This window comes from Penicillium pulvis, assembly GCF_028828015.1.
Source record: "Penicillium pulvis strain IBT 33274 chromosome Unknown contig_23_segment0_segment0, whole genome shotgun sequence".
Taxonomy (NCBI): domain Eukaryota; kingdom Fungi; phylum Ascomycota; class Eurotiomycetes; order Eurotiales; family Aspergillaceae; genus Penicillium; species Penicillium pulvis.
Window position 1 is genome coordinate 938194 of NW_026643075.1, and position 18613 is coordinate 956806.

General features: G+C 48.5%; 8 protein-coding genes across 8 annotated transcripts; 5 read left to right on the top strand and 3 right to left on the bottom strand.

Annotated features, from left to right (window-relative positions):
* Positions 1 to 955: 955 nt before the first annotated feature.
* On the top strand, positions 956 to 3195 carry N7503_004625 (DEAD/DEAH box helicase; the record flags this gene model as incomplete). The annotated part of the gene is made up of 8 exons (XM_057064172.1): positions 956 to 1008; positions 1062 to 1291; positions 1342 to 1375; positions 1431 to 1612; positions 1672 to 2536; positions 2587 to 2772; positions 2840 to 2951; positions 3055 to 3195. 8 exons carry the CDS (start codon positions 956 to 958, stop codon positions 3193 to 3195), a joined length of 1803 nt encoding a protein of 600 aa, XP_056921915.1.
* Positions 3196 to 4484: 1289 nt separating this feature from the next.
* On the top strand, positions 4485 to 5186 carry N7503_004626 (uncharacterized protein; the record flags this gene model as incomplete). Its single annotated transcript, XM_057064173.1, has 3 exons — positions 4485 to 4587; positions 4650 to 4741; positions 4809 to 5186. The coding sequence occupies 3 exons, from the start codon at positions 4485 to 4487 to the stop codon at positions 5184 to 5186; spliced, it is 573 nt and encodes a 190-aa protein (XP_056921916.1).
* A 232-nt stretch (positions 5187 to 5418) lies between these two features.
* Positions 5419 to 6562, bottom strand: N7503_004627 (uncharacterized protein; the record flags this gene model as incomplete). Its single annotated transcript, XM_057064174.1, has 5 exons — positions 5419 to 5661; positions 5709 to 5780; positions 5834 to 5931; positions 5987 to 6415; positions 6469 to 6562. 5 exons carry the CDS (start codon positions 6560 to 6562, stop codon positions 5419 to 5421), a joined length of 936 nt encoding a protein of 311 aa, XP_056921917.1.
* A 694-nt stretch (positions 6563 to 7256) lies between these two features.
* Positions 7257 to 8885, top strand: N7503_004628 (COP9 signalosome complex subunit 1; the record flags this gene model as incomplete). Its single annotated transcript, XM_057064175.1, has 4 exons — positions 7257 to 7383; positions 7463 to 7507; positions 7559 to 7839; positions 7890 to 8885. The coding sequence occupies 4 exons, from the start codon at positions 7257 to 7259 to the stop codon at positions 8883 to 8885; spliced, it is 1449 nt and encodes a 482-aa protein (XP_056921918.1).
* Positions 8886 to 9683: 798 nt separating this feature from the next.
* On the top strand, positions 9684 to 11572 carry N7503_004629 (class I SAM-dependent methyltransferase; the record flags this gene model as incomplete). Its single annotated transcript, XM_057064176.1, has 2 exons — positions 9684 to 11183; positions 11321 to 11572. The coding sequence occupies 2 exons, from the start codon at positions 9684 to 9686 to the stop codon at positions 11570 to 11572; spliced, it is 1752 nt and encodes a 583-aa protein (XP_056921919.1).
* A 428-nt stretch (positions 11573 to 12000) lies between these two features.
* On the top strand, positions 12001 to 13896 carry N7503_004630 (cytochrome P450; the record flags this gene model as incomplete). Its single annotated transcript, XM_057064177.1, has 5 exons — positions 12001 to 12060; positions 12237 to 13099; positions 13155 to 13431; positions 13482 to 13651; positions 13716 to 13896. The coding sequence occupies 5 exons, from the start codon at positions 12001 to 12003 to the stop codon at positions 13894 to 13896; spliced, it is 1551 nt and encodes a 516-aa protein (XP_056921920.1).
* An 804-nt stretch (positions 13897 to 14700) lies between these two features.
* On the bottom strand, positions 14701 to 15620 carry N7503_004631 (putative GPI anchored glycoprotein; the record flags this gene model as incomplete). The annotated part of the gene is made up of 3 exons (XM_057064178.1): positions 14701 to 15175; positions 15224 to 15357; positions 15501 to 15620. The coding sequence occupies 3 exons, from the start codon at positions 15618 to 15620 to the stop codon at positions 14701 to 14703; spliced, it is 729 nt and encodes a 242-aa protein (XP_056921921.1).
* Positions 15621 to 16510: 890 nt separating this feature from the next.
* N7503_004632 (putative MFS transporter) lies at positions 16511 to 18331 on the bottom strand (the record flags this gene model as incomplete). The annotated part of the gene is made up of 2 exons (XM_057064179.1): positions 17979 to 18331; positions 16511 to 17911 (listed from the first exon to the last, which is right to left on the bottom strand). Exons 1-2 carry the CDS (start codon positions 18228 to 18230, stop codon positions 16511 to 16513), a joined length of 1653 nt encoding a protein of 550 aa, XP_056921922.1. The 5' UTR covers positions 18231 to 18331.
* Positions 18332 to 18613: the final 282 nt, after the last annotated feature.

The window sequence follows — 18613 nt, forward strand, 5'->3', positions numbered from 1 at the left end:
TGGTCCAAAAATACCCTCCTCATGTGTAGTCTCGCATGTGGCAGCTGTAGTTCCGAAAACTGACAAGCACTGCAGCAAAATCAAGAATACTCGACTCTCATCAGCATGAGAAGATATGTTTCGGAATGGTATGATTGCGATAATTCTTACGCCCTGGCATTCTCATATGGCCAATATTTGACATCGGGTATAATCAGTTGAAGGACATTCCAATCCAATTCAACCGCATACGGACTGTGTCATCCGCCACGTTCGACAAAATTGAACAAGATGATGAGGTGTTTTTATGTCTGAAATTCGTCATGGACGAGGATCGCTGTGAGCTGCAATCCAAAGACGGTCAATCCGTCGCCATGATGAACAAGAAGACCCATCTTGCCCTGAGATGTCTTTCATCTTCAGCGAAAAGCATCGAATATAAGGGATTCGTCTCCCGCAAAGAGTTCAACCAAACAATATCGACACATTCGGGGTCTGCAAACTCCAAATCCACGAGTTCTTGCTGTCTAATACACATATATGTGTTTGGGACCCATATAGATGCGGTTGTTGCAGGCCAGGAATTGTCACGCTACCGTCTGTTTCTGCAGCATCCTTATCTTTTTTTGTACGATACTACATATGAAAACCCGCATTACCTGAACTTGCCGGGGAGTTCACTTCCAAATGGGACCCTGTTACCACCAATTTCAGCTAAAATTGTTGACTGCGAGACGGGAAAAACCAATAGCACCGGATCCACCGGCCATGAGGTGACTGATATGTTCTCTGTCATAAATGATCTTCCCAAGCAGGGCTACCTAAAGAAGGCGCAGACTGACAAACGGATTCAAACAACATTATTGAGGTCAGCAAATAAATGGATCGCATGATGAAACATTAACTAATGGTCGACCACTGTAGCCACCAATTGGAAGGAGTCGACTTCATCATGCATAGAGAAAACCCCTCCACCATGAAGCCTGGAGGCCTATGGAGACACGATAGTTCTACCCGTGATCGCTCCTGGTGGGTCGTTCCCAACGTGCGTGAATCTAAAAGCAGTGCTTATTGAAAGCTAGCTACCGCCATAAAATCACAGGCGCAAAGAGCCACGTTGCTACAGACATGCTGGGTGGTATTCTTGCTGATGATATGGGGTTAGGAAAGACTTTGACTATGGTCGCTGCTATTGCGTCCAGTGTTTCAGATGCTGAAAGTTATGCAAATGATATGTCACAGAACGCCGATATGACGAAAGCGGCCGGCAAGATTCCAGCGAAATCAACGCTTGTCATTGTACCGTCTCCCTGTAAGTAGGACTTTGCATCATGGGCCTTGGAAAGTGCTAATTAGTTTGAGTGATTCTGGACGGCTGGGTTGAAGAGCTCGAGAAGTACATATTTATACACCGACAAGCTGGCTGTTTCCGTTACTGACATACTCATAAGGCATGTTGTCTCCGGCACATTGACGTATTATAAATACCATGGACCAAGCAGAAGCCTGAACACATCATCATCCCCGCCCTATCATATACTGCTCACAACATACGGCACTGTAATGACTGACTTCAATCGTGGAGGCGGTGCTCTCAATCATTTCCGCTGGCATCGTCTAGTGCTAGACGAAGGTCAGCCATATCCACTTGAAGTGTGATAGATCTGCTTGCATGATAGTTGACATCAACAGCTCACGTCATCCGGAACTCTTCCACGAAGACCTTTAAGGCCATAATGAACATTTCAGCCGTAATACGCTGGTGTATGAGTGGAACACCGGTTCAAAATTCATTGGATGACCTTGAATCACTGGTGAAATTTCTCCGCATCCCAATTCTTGATAATTCGTCAATATTCCGCAGATTTGTTACTGGACCCAGCCTCACAGGGGTCTTCGCCTCAAAACCAAATTATGACAATCTTCGCATGCTCCTGGGGTCGATGTGCCTGAGGAGGAATACGTCTATATTATCCGAGTTAGGAGTTTCTTTCCGGGTACACCGCCCGGCCTTGTCACAGTCCGAAAGGCAAACCTATAAGGCTTTGGAAAATGCTTGCAAGGACCGCATCAAAGCAGCTGTCAGTTTCCAAAGGGGGAGAGGGGAGCCTAGAATCATATTAACCGCCATTCTCCTTCTGCGAATTTTTTGCAACACTGGCATTAACTCAACGTTAACTCTTGAGAATTTCGTGAGAACCTCCCAAGCAGACGAAATATCCAGCTTAAAGCTGCAAAGTGGAGGGACAGCCTGCATGGAGTGCAACAAGGACGTGACTTCATCGGCGCCAAGCTGCACGGCGAACAAAAGTCATCTCCTGGATAGTCTAATATGTCACGACTGCATGTCTCGAAATTCGTTATCGGCAGATCATAGAAGCTCCCCATGTGATATCCTTGACTCTGGTCACGAAGTCGCCAACACCGCTCAATGCCAAGAGCAGAGTATTTCTACTGATAGCTTTGTGGAAACACCCTGCAATAGTCAAGCCCCATACCCGTCGAAGCTTATGGCGTTGCTTGCTGATATTAAAGAGCATTATGGTGAAGAGAAGAGGTTCGATCATTTACCATTGAAATCACTTACACTGCTAATATGCCTGCCAGCATCGTCTTTTCCTTCTGGAGACGCAGTCTCGACCTCGTGGGCCGCATGTTTGATGAAGAAGCCATCGCTTATTGCCGGGTAGATGGAGCTATTCATGCACTACAGCGCAAGAAGATCCTTCAGCAATTTCAGGAAGACTCGTCAAAACGCGTCCTCTTGATAACACAAGGTACGGGCTCGGTAGGGTAAGACTTCCCTAATACGCACTCCTCGCAACATTGCGATTGGAATCCACGCTTATTGGGCAACTAGTTTGAACAATCTCTCAGTGGCAAGTCGGGTCCACATTCTCGAACCACAGTGGAACCCGTCAATTGAAAATCAAGCTATCGGCCGCGTGCTACGTCTTGGCCAGGACAAAAAGGTTTGTGTTGTCCGATACATAGTGCAAGAGACAATTGAAGAGGCAAGTTCAGGCCGTAACCCGACACTCGATGAACTTTGAAAGCTAATTCAGTGATTTACAGGCAGTCGAAAGTCGACAACATATGAAGGTACAGCTAGCACATAAAGGCGGCCTTCATTCTTTAAGTGATCTTGATTCTCCTGAACGGCAGAAGAAAGTTAACAGACTTCACGAGTTGGCCAAATTGTTGAACCTACGGTGAGGGGCCAGAAGCGCTAGTATAGTGACAGTGCTGGTTGACCTGCACTTTTTGGAAGCTGATAACAAGCAAACTTGGTGAAGTTCAACCGCCATGATGGACTCGATAAGGCATCGGGTCTCTGGTGGCAGTGGGATACAAATGGGGGCCCAGCTTGATTAAATTGGATTTATAGAGGCCATTCTTCGCTTGCGCTCTTGCTTTTGTCTTGTAGATGTCTATCTTCTGATAATCCTTTGGAAAATTCTTCTCGTATTAAAAGCGCCGTGTCAAAGATAGCAGCAAAAAGCGGATTAGAAAGAAATGAAGATTGTAACCGCTTGCTTTAGTGTGCTAGTAAGCAAGCTGTTACAGGCATGATAGTTATTCCATCCCTGTCAACCTTGTGGAACGCTACCCAAAAAAAAAAAAAAAACCCCGATACGCGGGGCAATCATTTGGGCTACGCGACTGAGACATCATCCCTTGTAGTCCATACTTTCGCCATTGTTGCAGTAAGAACTAGTTCTAATGCTAATGGCATTTGCACTTATCAGCTCTTCAATCTTAGTGGCACAAGTTGAATGTGGAGGGGAATGAATCTGTTCATTTATAAAAATATGCGCGTGATCAGCATAGCCTGTAGCCGCATATTTATCTCCCCGGATCGACATCTTCCCTAATCTGGTCAGATTTAAAGCTCCCTTGACAGGTGACCAATCGCTTTGAAGATGTCTCGGGTGGGTACATTCCGCTTTTAAATCTAGGCTATAAGGGACAGCTGCTATGCTTGGTTATGATCCCCTGCAGCTGACAAGAAAACGCAGTACTGCCATTGTGTACAGCCAGGAGAGCATCCTTGAACTAGATAGGTCACCTTGTTCCCTGGATATGCCTGGATATGCATTAGATATCCTTCCTATCAAGGGCGCGTAAAATGTTTTCCGATTGCTTCCCCCTCCTCTGAATGCTTTATTTCTGCCTGTTCCGCCCTCTTTATCTCTGTCTCTCTTTTGTTTACCAGTCCCTTATTTTACAGTCATTTCTTGCTTCTTCACACTAAGTTCTGTTTTTCACATCTTCCTAGGCAGGCAAATCTTAAAGACTTCAAGGGGGCTAATAGACCTAAGTTCTAGAACATTGTGGTCAGCACTTCGCCCCTTCATTCCATACAATCACACGGCTATTTTGACGTTTTCAGGATTTGCCGCTGATCGAGAATACACAAAAATTGCTGCTAATACTTTATTATCTACCTTCCAGTCCGCGTTCGCCTTTTCTTTTGGCAAATTTCACATTAACATCTCTCTACAATGTTGTCAACTCTCCTGGTAGTTCTAGCCTCGGCTGCCACCATGGCGCGTGGCCAATACACACCTACAATTAATCCGGACTCGGTAGACTTATCTGATCGCGGTAAGTCGCAGCTTGAAGGGCCAAAGTCATGAGACTCCACAAATCCTAACATACAGTCATAGAAAGCTGGTGCAATGCCCAAATATCATCATGCCCTATTCTCTGCCTACAGATGCCCAACACAACTGGAGCTCTGATCAACAGCTGCTCACCTGTGAGTCTACCATCTTGAATGCTTGACCCCGCGAAAAAAGGATAATCCTAATCGTTTCTTGATTTAGAAAACCCTCTACTATGTGTGTGAATGCAGTAACGGCCTCTCTCCGAACGCCTCGCAATACTCCCAGACCATGCCGTACTTTATCTGCACTGAAGCCAATAATCAGTGTGTTTCCAAGTGTGCTGATTCTACATGTCAGAGCGCTTGTCGCTCTGATCACCCCTGTGGTGCTCAAAATCCCGTCCGTGTCAATGTGACTACTAAACCTTCTGCTACTCCCTCTGCGAAGGTTGCGGCGAACACGACCACGTCAGTTGCGCTTGGTACTTCCACTGCAACGGGTGATGCGACTCGACTTCTGGCTGGGGATATAGGGAATGTGTATGGGCTTTGTATGTTGGTGGGCGGGTTCGTTGTGGGTTTTGCTGCTTTAATGTGAGCAAGTTCTATGGAGGTTGACCAAGTCATATGGGTCGATTGAATATGGGGCTTTGAGCGGTACTTTCATGCAGCTAAAATGATTGCTTGCCCGTATTCACTGCGCTTCTTTTCGACCTGCATTTGCATCGAGCGTTTGTTTTTGATGGATTGTTCAAGTCCAATATTTGCATTAATCTGAGACAGCTATTGATATCTATCCACGAATGACTTTTATCCAATTGACCTGCCGCTTACATCTTTGCTCGTAGTTTGGTGCTGTCCATTCTCTGCCCTTCGTCGTCCTGCTCTGCGACCTCCAAGACTGGGAACTCAGCTGGCATGATGCGACGAGGTGTAGAGCCTGGTATAACCGAGTATTTCGAAAAGTCGGTGACTCCGCACTTCCGAAGGAAATCCTCGTCGGTGTCCAAAAGCCCGTTCACAGTAGTGACTGGGGCACGTAGCATCTTCAAGATGGCATCAGAGAAAATGGCCTGGTACTGGTAAGTCAAATTTTTGTATAAAGGCTTGACTGACTTACTGGTTTTCTGAGATCTTTCTTGTGTGATTCGTCAAAGGATTTATTATGCTCAGTAGCAGCTGACTCAATCGACTGTATATGCCAGTTAGACTCACTTCAACACATGGTGTAGAGCCTTAACATACCGACGCTGGCCAGATGCTTGTAATAGCCATCTCTGTCCGATCCTGTCGTACAAAGTCCATGGCAAGACCTTTGACTAAAACACTCATTCCAACCTTGCCTGACACGAGTTTTAGCTGAATGTCTTTCCTGCGCGATAAGAAAATTCAACATACCCATCGCATAAGCAGTCTTTCCCCTGAAGAACCTCGAGTAAATCGGGGGCGAAACGACCACAATCCGACCTTTCCAGCCATTCTTCTCGAAATGCGGCAGTGTAGCCTGCACAGTGGCATAGAGACCTTCTGGGTTAATTTGCTGCATCAGTCGGAATCGCTTGAGCGGTGTGTTTTCCACAGAAGACCACCAGATGGCCCCAGAGTTATACACTAATACATCTAATTTTCCAAAGATTCGAACGGTCTCATCGACTGCATGTTGGATTTGTGCCGCATCACGCACGTCCACTGCAATAGCTCCGGCACGGCCTCCTGCCTCCAAGATCTCGCGTTCTACTGTATTGATAGTTGACTGCGAAGAGTTGGGATCAGGAGGGAATGGTGTAGTCTTGGCAGCATCTGAGGTTGTTTTAGCTGCCAGCATCACTAGGTTTCATTGTTAGCTCGAGGTTCAGCTCGTAATTAGGATGCGGTCGCACCTGCGTAGCCATTCTTTGATAGGTCGATGGCTACTTGGCGGCCGATCCCGCGAGATGCGCCCACAACGAGAGCAACTGGTTGTTGGTTGGTCATTTTGTTTCTGTTGGTAATAACTGGGTTGGATGATATATTGGAGAAACCCGGGGTAGACGTGGGGTTTATATGTAGTTCTTTGGTATAATTTTCCCCTAAGCCGAAGTCTCGTAATCACTTGTAATCAATAAATTCAGAGCTCCGGAGCTGTCGGCCTTCGGCACAGAGGTTCTAAGCAAGGCTGTAGGCCAGTCTTCCAAGGAATGAAAGCCAATTCCGATGATTTCGTGATTACTCACGGTCCCGAGGCTCTGCGGACTCCCGAGGTTCAAGTGTCCACACTTTGGTACAAGCATTAGCAAAGAAAGCATGGTGAAGTCCTTTGAAGGATGTCAATTTAAATTTTTGAGTTATCCAAGATCCTGATAGATTTTTCCGTCGCTCAGCAATTGAACATAGGCTACCAAATTGGATTACGTTGGCAACTATGAGCCCCATAGGCGGTGTATTGGGCGGTGATGTACTGCCTGCAATAAACCGGTCAACAGCTCACACCTTCACCTAGACATGATCAAGCTGAGCCTCTTCGATAACACATACAGCAATCTTCTTTATCCTTTCGGCTTTCCGAATAAGCTTCATACCGGTCTCTTCCAACTCATATTCTGATCTTCCATCCTTCCGCTCCCTCATATTCCAGAACCGTCAATAACTCGCGTGGGCCAGCGGGTGTCTCAGTGACACCGCAGCCAACATGGACACCACTCTGCCTGATGCCTTTGCCCCGGCACCTATAAGCTCCTCAGTTGGATATGGAATAAACGACACCTTAGCTGGTGCTGCGGGTGGGGAGACAACTGCGTCTCGGATCAGAGTTGATGGTGCGTGGAGCTTGCCGCGGGGCAGACCGCAATGCCCGATAAGAGCTGGGTGCAATTGCTGACATGTGGATTCTAACAGAGCCTCCCAAACTCGATCTTGAGCCATACATTGACAATTACACTGGTCAGTAGTCTATATGAAGGTGGTTGATTCAGACTCTAACTTTGAAATAAGGCCGGACCCGCTTCCATCGTCTATATCTCATCGGCACTACCTCCACCGTGCTCGCGGTCGATGCTTTAAAACAGGCTGTTGCTGAAGCTAAATCTGGCAAAGATATTGCGCTGTATGAAAAAGCAGTCCGCGCCCTGGTGGAGGTCGCTCCAGATGAAGAGGGTGCTTCACTGGACTCCGCGTGGGTACAAGAAATTCAAAAAGGCGTGAGATCTCAGACGGATCGGTTGGAACACGAGCTTCGTGGATACAAGAACAATTTGATTAAGGAAAGCATTCGGGTATGTACAGGTTATCGTCGCTAAGTGAATCCGCTCACTGACTGCCACAGATGGGCAATGAGGACCTAGGCAACCACTACTATGAGACTGGTGATTTAATTGCTGCATCAAAGGCATACACTCGCATGCGTGAACATTGCACAACCCCCAGCCACGTTAGCTCTATGCTCTTTAAGCTCATCGGCGTCTCCATTGAACGTGGTGACTGGCTCACTGCGCAGTCTTACGTGCACCGGCTACGCAATGCTCAATCCAAACCCGAGGATCTGGCCCAGAACCAGCCTAAAATGTCCGTCGCACTGGGTTTGGCTCAAATGAGCCAAGGCTCATATCTCGAGGCTGCGAACTCCTTCCTCTCCGTATCCGCCAGCCTGGGTGATACGTATCAGGATGTGATTAGTCCCAACGATGTCGCCGTTTATGGCGGTCTCTGTGCTCTGGCCTCCATGGACCGCACCGAATTGCAGCTTCGGGTGCTGGATAACACCTCCTTCCGTCCTTTCCTTGAACTTGAACCCCACATCCGCCGTGCCATCACTTTCTTCTGCAACTCTAAATTCCGCCCGTGCATTGAAATCTTAGAAGCTTATCGCGCCGACTACCTTCTTGATATTCATCTCCAGCCCCACGTCTCCGCAATTTACACTCAGATCCGCGTCAAGGCTATTCATCAGTATCTTGTCCCTTTCAGCAAGGCTACCCTTGACTCCATGGCGGCCACTTTTGCTCCCAATGAAGTGGGCCAGCGCATCGGACTCGAGTCTCCCTTCTTGCAGGAACTCATCCGGCTCATTCAGGATGATGTTCTCGATGTCCGTATCGATCTTGAGCATGGCTTGCTGGTCCGAAACCAGCACGACCTGCGAGCCGAAATGCAGACGGAGGCCTTGGAACAGGTGAAAGCTTTCAACGAAGAACTTCATTGGCGCATGATGGCGGCTGCTGTCGTTAACGCTGGATTACAAGTTCCGGCGCCCCCTCCTGCAGAGCGGGGCTGGCGGCCTGACTCGAATGATCCCCGATTTCCTCCCCCTGGCTCCGGTTAATTGCAATGACACAAGATAAGCTCATATCGCACTGTGAATATTAGCAGCGTTCATGGGAGATCGGCACGTAAATGAGAAACGAGATAATACCCACAATACCGAGACTTGTACCTACTAGGGCAATAGGTCGTCTGAGGACCTCTCGGTCAAGCAATACAATGCAATGGCTCAATGATTTATTCCATTTTAATTCAATAATTCTAGGCGATTCGCTTAGAAAAAGGTTTGCTGGTTTCTTGTCGCTTTGCAGGGATCGCAAGACCCAACAGAGTGGTTGAGGAGTGGTTTGGGCTAGAAACAAAGAAATCCAACATCGCCACATTTCTCAGCTTATGCACCCCTCTTACATCCCTGTATGTCTGATATTTTCTACCAGCCTCATATCGTGCTCATATTGACGTTTATGGAGGCAATCAAGTGGTAGATTTGATAATTTAAAAAATGCAGGTACGATTTCCACGACGAACTGGACTAGGGCCAACGGCGGATCGATGCAGGCAAACCAGCTCAATAATCTTACTTCTCTCGGATTAACCACTCTCTCGGTATTCGCAAAGCAAGAATGGCTGATCGCTACCACCGTCATGGGATACAAGGTCGGGGCTTTTCTTATTTCTGTCCTACATTCGGGCCATTCCCCCGATTCCGTCTTAATTATTCTTTACCCAGACTGGCTGGCTGAGTCTACCCTCTCCTTAAGAGACCTGCCGGAGTGAACTGGATCTCCCTCGCGTTGTACGACATCAGGCTCATTCGCTATCTGATTGTTTAACAAGAGGAACATAATTGTAAGACAGAATGACTCGGTTTGCTGTCCGCGAATATGCTCGCTCATCGGCTTTTTCGGTGCCCCTCGATCCTATGGGATCTGAAGATCCCATCGAATTTTCTGACAGCTCCTTTGACATGGACCTGGATATGGCTCCACCCTCTTCCCCTTTTTGTAAGTCGCCTGTGAGTGTTGCATCTGCCGAAAATGACTTCATGGAATCGTCTCGGGAGTTTGCAGACGCGGAGCCTCAGTCTGTCAAGTCTGTTCCTGAGACCGAGGAAGTGCTCTCATCCCCATCACCATTTTTTCTTGAGCCGCTGCCGTCTCCAGAACTGGAGTGGGCCAGCGGTACGGAGCCTCCAGCGTTAGGCACATCTCTTGTTTCAGGTTCGACATTCCAGACCCACACATGCCATGAGGCTGGTATCACAGCTCTTCCTCAGTCTCAAGATCCAGCATCTGGCTCTTGTGAGATGAGCGAAGGCGAACCAGGTCATATATTGGCGATGTCGCCTCAGCTTGCATCTATACCTGAAGAGAACATTGACAGCGGAAGTGATGCAAGGCCGAGTTCTTCGATTCTTCAAACAGGTTCTTCTACGACTGCAAGCTCTCCGCTTCCAGATGCAGATCATGCTGCAGATGAGACCAGTGTGCTATCAGTGCCCACAGAGCAAGTCTCTGCCCCATCTACTTTCACCCTGGACAAAGCGAGTGACTCCAGTATACCACTTTCGCCATATGTGCCTACTATACCCCAGACAGAAGAAGATGATCCTGGAAATACCTCTGGTGGAGAATCCACAAGTGACGAGACAAACTCTGTGTTCGATGATGAATATCACACCGACACGTCCAGCCATACTGCTTCACTACTCTCGGACGTGAAAGACTATACATACGAGAATGGCCGACGATACCACTCTTACCGCGAAGGCCATTACGTTTTACCAAACGACGATCAAGAACAAGACCGCCAGGATCTCCTCCATCACGTTCGCAACCTCGTTCTAAACGGGGCTCTCTACCGTGCTCCACTGGGCAGAAGCCTCCAGCGCGCCCTTGACATAGGAACTGGTACAGGCATCTGGGCCATTGATTTCGCCGACAGCCATCCCAGCGCCGAGGTCATGGGCACCGATCTCAGCCCGATCCAGCCATCCTGGGTTCCGCCCAACCTCCGCTTCCTAGTCGATGACGCCGAGTCCCCATGGCTGTTCAGTACCAGTAGACCCTTCGACTTTATTCACGCCCGGGATCTGGGCGGTGCCATTGCCGACTGGCCTCGGCTGCTGCGACAGGCCTACGGGCATTTACGACCAGGTGGATGGGTTGAGCTGCAAGAATTTGAGGTTACGCTGAGGTCGGATGATGACTCTATGCGTCTAGCGCCGATGCTGTGCGAGTTCCTCGGCCGCCTGCATGAGGCTAGTGAGGCGTTTCACCGGCCCATGAATATCGCCGAAGGACACCGACAGCGGCTGGTGGAGGCCGGTTTTGAAGATGTTAAAGATGAGGTGTACAAGGTACGACCCTTTCCCTACCCGGAACATTTGTTTTATTCAGGACTCTCCGTTTGTCTTTCGGGTCTTGGCGTATACCCTTCCGGTTGACATATGCAATATCTGGCTGTATTATTACATACTAACATGTATATTTATAGGTCCCTTCTAGTATGTGGCCCAGCGATCCCATACAGAAGCAAATCGGCCGGTATAATCTGTGCTCCCTGTTGATGGCAGTGGAATCCTACTCGCTGGCTTTGTTCACGCGTGTCCTGGGGTGGTCGAATATACAAACCCAAGTCTTCCTGGCAGGTGTGCGTAGAGATCTGAATAATCCCTATGTTCACACCTATTGCAATCTACACATCGTTTACGGTCGCAAGCCGGAACATGGCTATCATGCTGCTTAGCTGGGTCGAAAACTGGGCTGAGGATGCTTATTCGGAAGTGTAGATTAATTATGGTTAATTTAGGAATATCCAGGTGTTGTGTCTTTCTCCATCTCTTCTACAGTTCGACTATCGTTCTCTCTACCATTGACCACGGGTGAGAGTGTGATGAATCTAAGCAAAGAAAGAGCAAACATGGCGATGGATGACAGTCTAGCGCCAGTTCTTTGTTCGGGGGCCCGTTCCCCTCTTTCCAAGAACTTCCCTACTTTCTGACTCTGGTGCAACTTCGACATACTTGATTCAACTGTTTTACAAGGAGACCCCATCCTACTGAGATCCTACTGAGAGACCTTCAAACGACTGCATGTCACCCGAAAAGAGTAAATAACATGGGCTTGGGAATCAAGACTCTGAGGTTTATCCACTTATCTCAACCGCTGTCCACGATGATCTCAACAAGGGCAACATACAGTATCCTATTCTGGGTCCTGTCCGCAGGATGTCTTGTGAGTTGCATCCCGTATCACTCTCACAGTTCTGCAAGACCCTACAGAATACATCTCCCGTCCAATCCTGTTATCAGTTTGATTTCATTCTATACTAAGCCATCTCTGCTTCCTTGAACGTCCCATTCCCTCGGGCTCAGCTGACATGACACTGACAACCTGGTCCAAATTACTAGGTCCTTTTCTGGCTTGCCAAGTCTATCTTATATGATCTCTACTTCTCACCGCTACGTCGCTTCCCAGGTCCACGGTCCTGGGCCATTTCCCGCATTCCACTGCAGATCTCCGTTTTGCGTGGACATAATCATCTAGATGTCACCGCCCTACATGACCGTTATGGTCCCGTTGTACGCATTAGCCCTGATGAGCTGGCTTTTAATACTCCTCAGGCTTTTCGAGATATCTATGGCGCAAGGCCTGGTGGATGCTTTCCGAAAGATCGGAGCCACTACATTCCGCCGGCGAATGGGGTCGATCATCTCGTCTGTGCGATAGACCATGGTGTACATGCGCGTCAACGACGACTGCTAGCTCATGCGTTCTCTGAGCGCGCTCTCAGAGATCAGGAGGGTTTGATTACGGCATATGTGGATACTATGATCACCAAGTTGCAAGAAGAGGTCGACAAAGGCAGAAATGTCCCAATTGATATCAAGAACTGGATGAACTTTACTACTTTTGATATTACCGGTGATCTGATGTTTGGTGAATCCTTCGGTTGTCTCAAGGATAGCCAGCTACACCCGTGGATCCAGTTGATCTTTAGCTCTATCAAGGCTCTTGCTATTATTGGTACGGCGCAGCAGTTCCCTGTTTTGAAGGTCATGCTCGCTGCCCTGATTCCGAGCGAGGTAACGCGCAAGGGTAAAGAACATTTCGACCTTGGTGCGAAGAAAGTGGATCTTCGCTTGGAGGCAGATACCTCTCGTCCTGATTTCATGTCGGCTATTTTGCAGAATGGACTCAGTGAGGCTAAAGGGCAGTACTCGGATGGGGGGAAGATTATGAGTAGGGCTGAAATTCACTCGAATGCTTTCATGTATGTCGGAGTCCTATCATTGATGCTAGTGTATGTACTGAGCTCACGCATTCAGTCTCATCATCGCTGGCAGCGAAACGTCCGCCACCTTGCTGTCGGGGTGCATTTTCTACTTGTGCACCCATCCACTTGCCATGCGCCAACTCAACGCTGAGATTCGATCCTCTTTCGAAAAGCAAACAGACATTACTTTCCGCGGTGCTGCAAGTCTAACATACTTGGCCGCTGTCATCGAGGAATCTCTACGGATGTACCCGCCTTTCGTGACAAGTCTAGCCCGCACCGTTCCAGCAGGAGGATCCACAATCGACGGCCAGTATATTCCAGAAGGGGTACGCTCTCACTCACCAAAGCCATTGATAACGAATCTAACATCCAAAAGATAAAAGTCGCATGCCACCACTACGCATCCTACCACTCCGCATCAAACTTTGCATTCCCACACAACTTCCTTCCGGAACGCTGGCTCGGCCAGAACGCGCGCTTCGAACAAGATAAGAGGGATGTTCTTCAGCCCTTTAGTCTTGGACCACGGAACTGTCTCGGAAAGAAGTAAGTGCATGCCCTTCCATACTATGACACTGTTTCCTTAAAGAAGGGAACTGATCTTGAACAGCTTGGCATACTGCGAAATACGTCTTATCCTCTGCAAACTGCTGTACCACTTTGATCTCACGCTGTGTCCCGAAAGCGCCAATTGGATGGATCAGAAGGTTTACTTCCTGTGGGATAAGCCTAGGCTTATGGTGACACTGCAGCCTCGATTCTCAGAAAAGAGCAAGGGCAAGCCTGAGTAGCTTAGGCTTTATGTGCTTCGTCAGAAACTTTCCCCAGCTTATCATATTGATTAGATAATATGTCGTGCCTTTGCGTCTTTTGTTATTGATTTGTAACTGGTTCTTTTATCTAGCAAAGCTGGCAGGTCATATTGATTTGGCGTTGGGTTTGTTGTTCTGTTCTTCTGGGCTCTTAAGACTAATTCTACCTTCAATGCAGACTGGATAATGATTACAAATGGTATTAGATTTCTATGAAGATTTCAGAATCGACTAGTGACTCCAGGTATTTGAAATCCATATTATGCCCAGTGCCATTATTGGATAGTAATTGGAACATATCGTTTCAAATGTTACACGAAACGAAACGAAACAATATACCAGTAGAGTGGGTCTGATCTGAGACGATATTGTCTCAAAAGCCACACGGTGGGAACTGTGGGGATGTTCAAATGTTTCATTTATATGGAGGCTCGTGCTGCTCAGCCTTAAGGTAACCACGCATTGGTAAACTAGTACTTTTCAATCCTGCCAAAGTATATCAAACGAAAGCCAAGTATTTTTGTGCAATATTCAAATTAAGTTCTAAATACAACCGAAAGCCAGAATAATTGCATCGTATCAAAAGGTATCAATCATTATAAAAAAGAATTAGATGTACATATAAAGTATGTATGTCCACAGGTACATGATTCCATCAAATAGAAGCAACGTTACCAACCCCGAAGATTATTCACAAGGATCAAGTTCGTTCCAAGGACCAGAACTAGAACTCAATCCAATCTCAAAGAGCCAGAGAAAAGAAGTTTAAGAAAATTATCTCGTTTAGACGAGAGCGTAGGCAAGTGCCAGGGCACCACCAAGAACCCATCCGTTACGGGCAACGGAGGCAGCGCCACCGGTAACAGGGGTAGTAGATGGGACGGGGGTACCAGAAGCAGCAGCAGGAGCAGTAATAGCCGAGGCGGTGGGGGCACCGGTGATGAGAGGAGTAGAGCTAGCGACACGGGAAGAAGACTTGGTAGGCGACTTCTTGGGGGTGAAGACGGGGGTGGAAGTCGAAGACGGAGTGACAGTTGAAGTCGAAGTCGAAGTCGAAGAGTGGGTGGGAGTTGGGGTCGAAGTAGGCGTGGGAGTAGGAGTTGGTGTGGGGGTGCTGGTGTAGCAGTCACCAGTCACAGTCACGGCCATCCAGTTGATGTTGCTAGCGGCGAGAGTTTGCTGGACTGTCACAGTGCCTTCTTGCGCGTAGCAGGAGGCGTAGGTGGAGCCAGCGACATTGCAGGAGAGGGAAGCGGTGCTGCTAATGTTAGTATTGATTTGATTTTTGGTTGGTTGTGGTGCTTACTTTGCGCCGTTGGTGTTGATCAGTTGGGCTGAGCTGGGGGCCGAGATGGCGGTCATGCCATTGCCGGGGATACCGCAGGCGGAGGCAGCCACGCTGGTAGGGCAGGTGATCAAGTAAGTGGTCGCATCGCCGTCCTGATTAGATGTTAGTTTAGTTTTAGTGGTTTGTTGATGTTGATCTTGTGTTTGTTGTTGTTGCCCCCCATCTATAGCGGCGCGATCGCAAACAACACAGAAGTATATCCAACATCATATAACATGCGATTTTGATTCCTTACCTTGCCCATAATACCAGCCTGCAGGTCATGGCCCTGGAAACCAGGCAGCAAAAGGTTCGCGGTGTTGCCCGCAGCGGCAGCCGTAGCGCCAGTCAAGAGAGCGACAGTGTAGAAACGCATTGTGAAAGAGTGAATGGATTAGATTAAAAGAATGTGTAGGTCTTCGAGAATTAAAGAGTGATTAACGAGAGACTGTGGAGAAAAAGAACGGCAGGGTCAGACCCAGGATGTAGTGGAAATGGAAGATGCGAAAGACACGGCGGAGCCCGGGGCGATACGCTCATAAAGGGACTAAAAGGGACCAAGAGGGACTAAATCTGCAGGGGCGCATTCGGGACTGCTACGGGGCCAAAAAACAGACATGCGATATGATAGGCTGCCAAGGACTACAACAAGAAAAACTAGAGCTAGTTTGGTTCAGGAACCCGTGTCAGGAACCGGTGTTAGGCCAGGGGTTCGAATGGGAAATTAGGGTAGATTGGGGGTTCGTGCTCCATTTATCAACGCCACTAAACTATAGTAGGATTAGACGCAGAATGGGTTGTTGGTCCGAGTTGATCATGCGCTTGATCAGGAAGGTTGTTTGTCGCTCCTCATTTATACCCAATGATTTAATTCTGCAGCATAGGTGATCTTATGGAGCATAGAAATTGATTCGTTCAACGTGAACTAGATAATAATGACAACTACCACATTTCTAGCCCTTCGCATTCCTTTCTCCCTCTCTCAGACCCTTAGACCCCTTTTCGTCTGTGGGGGAAGCGCCGCGAAGCGGGTCGCGTACATTAGTGCCGCCTTTGAGATCATCGCAATTTACGCGCCCACGTTCCCGTTCATGGAGAAATCATGCGATCGTCGCCATAGGACAAATTTTTTTAATTGCAATTCATAACCCTAAGTTCGAGACCCAGATGCATCGTAATTCAGTAATTTAGGAGATCAGGCACACGGGCACACAAGGCGGATACAGATACAGCAATTTGAATTGAGTGGAATAAAATGGTTATGACCTACACTGACACCTCCATGACCGGCACAACCTGGTTGAGAATCCCAGCTAGAATTCCAACCACTAGCAAGATTCCATTGAAGGCCGCCATGATGTAGAATGGGGCACCGGATGAGACTTCGTCGAATAATTTTCCTCCCAATTTGGTGAGAAGCAGAATTCCGGCCCCACCATACAGCGAATACACTCCCGCGATGGAACCTTTCAGGTGAGACAGATGCTCCAGTCGCCGATTTATTGACCCCGCGATAAGGGGCCGGCCCTCGCCGGATTCACATTGATCGTCATCGTCCGTCTCAGTCTGATCGTCATAGATCTTGCGCATCGTGTTCTCGTCCAAGCTGACCCGCAGAATGCCATTGCTGAGTACAGCGAGACTACACACAATAGCTCCAATCTGGCTAAGGCCGATAAGTCCCATCACGAGGAAGACCACCGGATTGCCATCGGGACCCTTGAATTGCGGGTTGGGCATCTGCGCAAACCAAGTGTACCCAATTACGCCAAGGAAGGCCGCCACCAAGAGTGGGACATTGTATCGTCGCGATTTATCGGTCAAGAATCCAAAGGCTGGCGCCGCACACAGGGCTACCAGTTGAGAAACACCCGTCAGGATCGATGCAAGGATGTATGCGCGTGGGCACGCGCGTTTGATCTCTCCCAGCCCGGATCCATGTACGGGATCTTGTTCGTTGCACAGGCCCGAGACTCGGAAGTAGTGATTCACCGCCAGAGGAATGAACAGGGAGATGCCCACGGAGGATGCCCGAGCAACGAATCCGCCCACGTAGCCTAGCCCAATGCTGCGGTTTCGGAACCCCAGAAGCATCGCTGTGGTCAATTGCTTCCAGTACGGGAGAGTAGCGGGTTGGCCATCGCGTTGTGTACGGCAGTTCCACAAAGCGGACCATCCTTTGCTTTCTTCTCCGGGCAGGTGACGAAGGCCAATAAAACTGACCACGCTGATGATGAGAGCTACAACAGCCACAAGGTAATAACTGCGTTGAATAGATTCGGTTGGTGACAGTCCCACCTTTTCGAATCGAGCTGGAAGAGGAAGGAAGACTGCAAGAGAGACAAGAGCTCCACAGCCCGCGAATAGTCCAACAAAACCTGATAGTCGAGCCGAAGGCGAAGCACGGCCAGATTCGGAGTTGCCATTTTGAAGACCACGCAGCCGCTCAGGTGTGATAGTTAGTTCAGATGAGACGGAAGCCCGGTATGCCTCGTTTCGGAAGGCCTTGCCCGTCACGGTGGGCAAGACTGCAGTGACCATGGTTGATACGGCCGAGCCACCGAGGCTGAACAGCAGCCGACCGAGAAGAAGCTGTGGATAGACATTCTTAGATTGTACGAAGAGAACCAATGCTAAAGCAATTATAGCGTAGCCAATAGTGCAAACCTGTGTAATCAGCAATTTGAGCTTCCAAGGGCCAAGAGCTCTGTATAGATAACAAGAAAACACTTACATGACGTACGCCGATCCGATCCGAGAGCACGCCCCAAAGAGGACAGGCAGCAAGCGCAAGCAATTCATCGGCAAATCCCAAAGTCCCCACTGCATCTCCTTCTCCTTCATGGAGTCCGATCAGATCCGTCACCACGAAGGAAACAGAGGAATTGATGAAGACCAGGAACGCGATAGAGAAGGGGCAAACCGCGAGCAGGTACGTGAGGGTCTGCCCCCTTGAGGCTGTGAACAATGCCGGACTTGAAGCCATCACCAGTGACAGCGCATTGCCTTGAGAGGAATCTGGAGAAGGAGAAATCAAGAATGATCGGCGAGTAATCCCAGCTTGTGTCGCCTGGGGGTGGGGTGTCACGTGCGATCAGATAAACAGGATACGGGGATCACGATGAAGTAGATGAAAATGAATGACGAGTCATACTGTCGGTCACTTAGACCTAAAAGTCAGAGTAAAAGCTGATTGGAATCCGGTGTTTCCAATCATTTTCCTCTCACTTAGGAATATTCTTGGTGGTCCCTTGCTAGAATATGGGACAAGATGCATTTGTTATGGACTTAAGTGTGCCACTCGGGATGCTACTGCTCCGGCCCCACCTATCGCGGTAACTTATCACGCCGTGAAGAACTGCATCATAC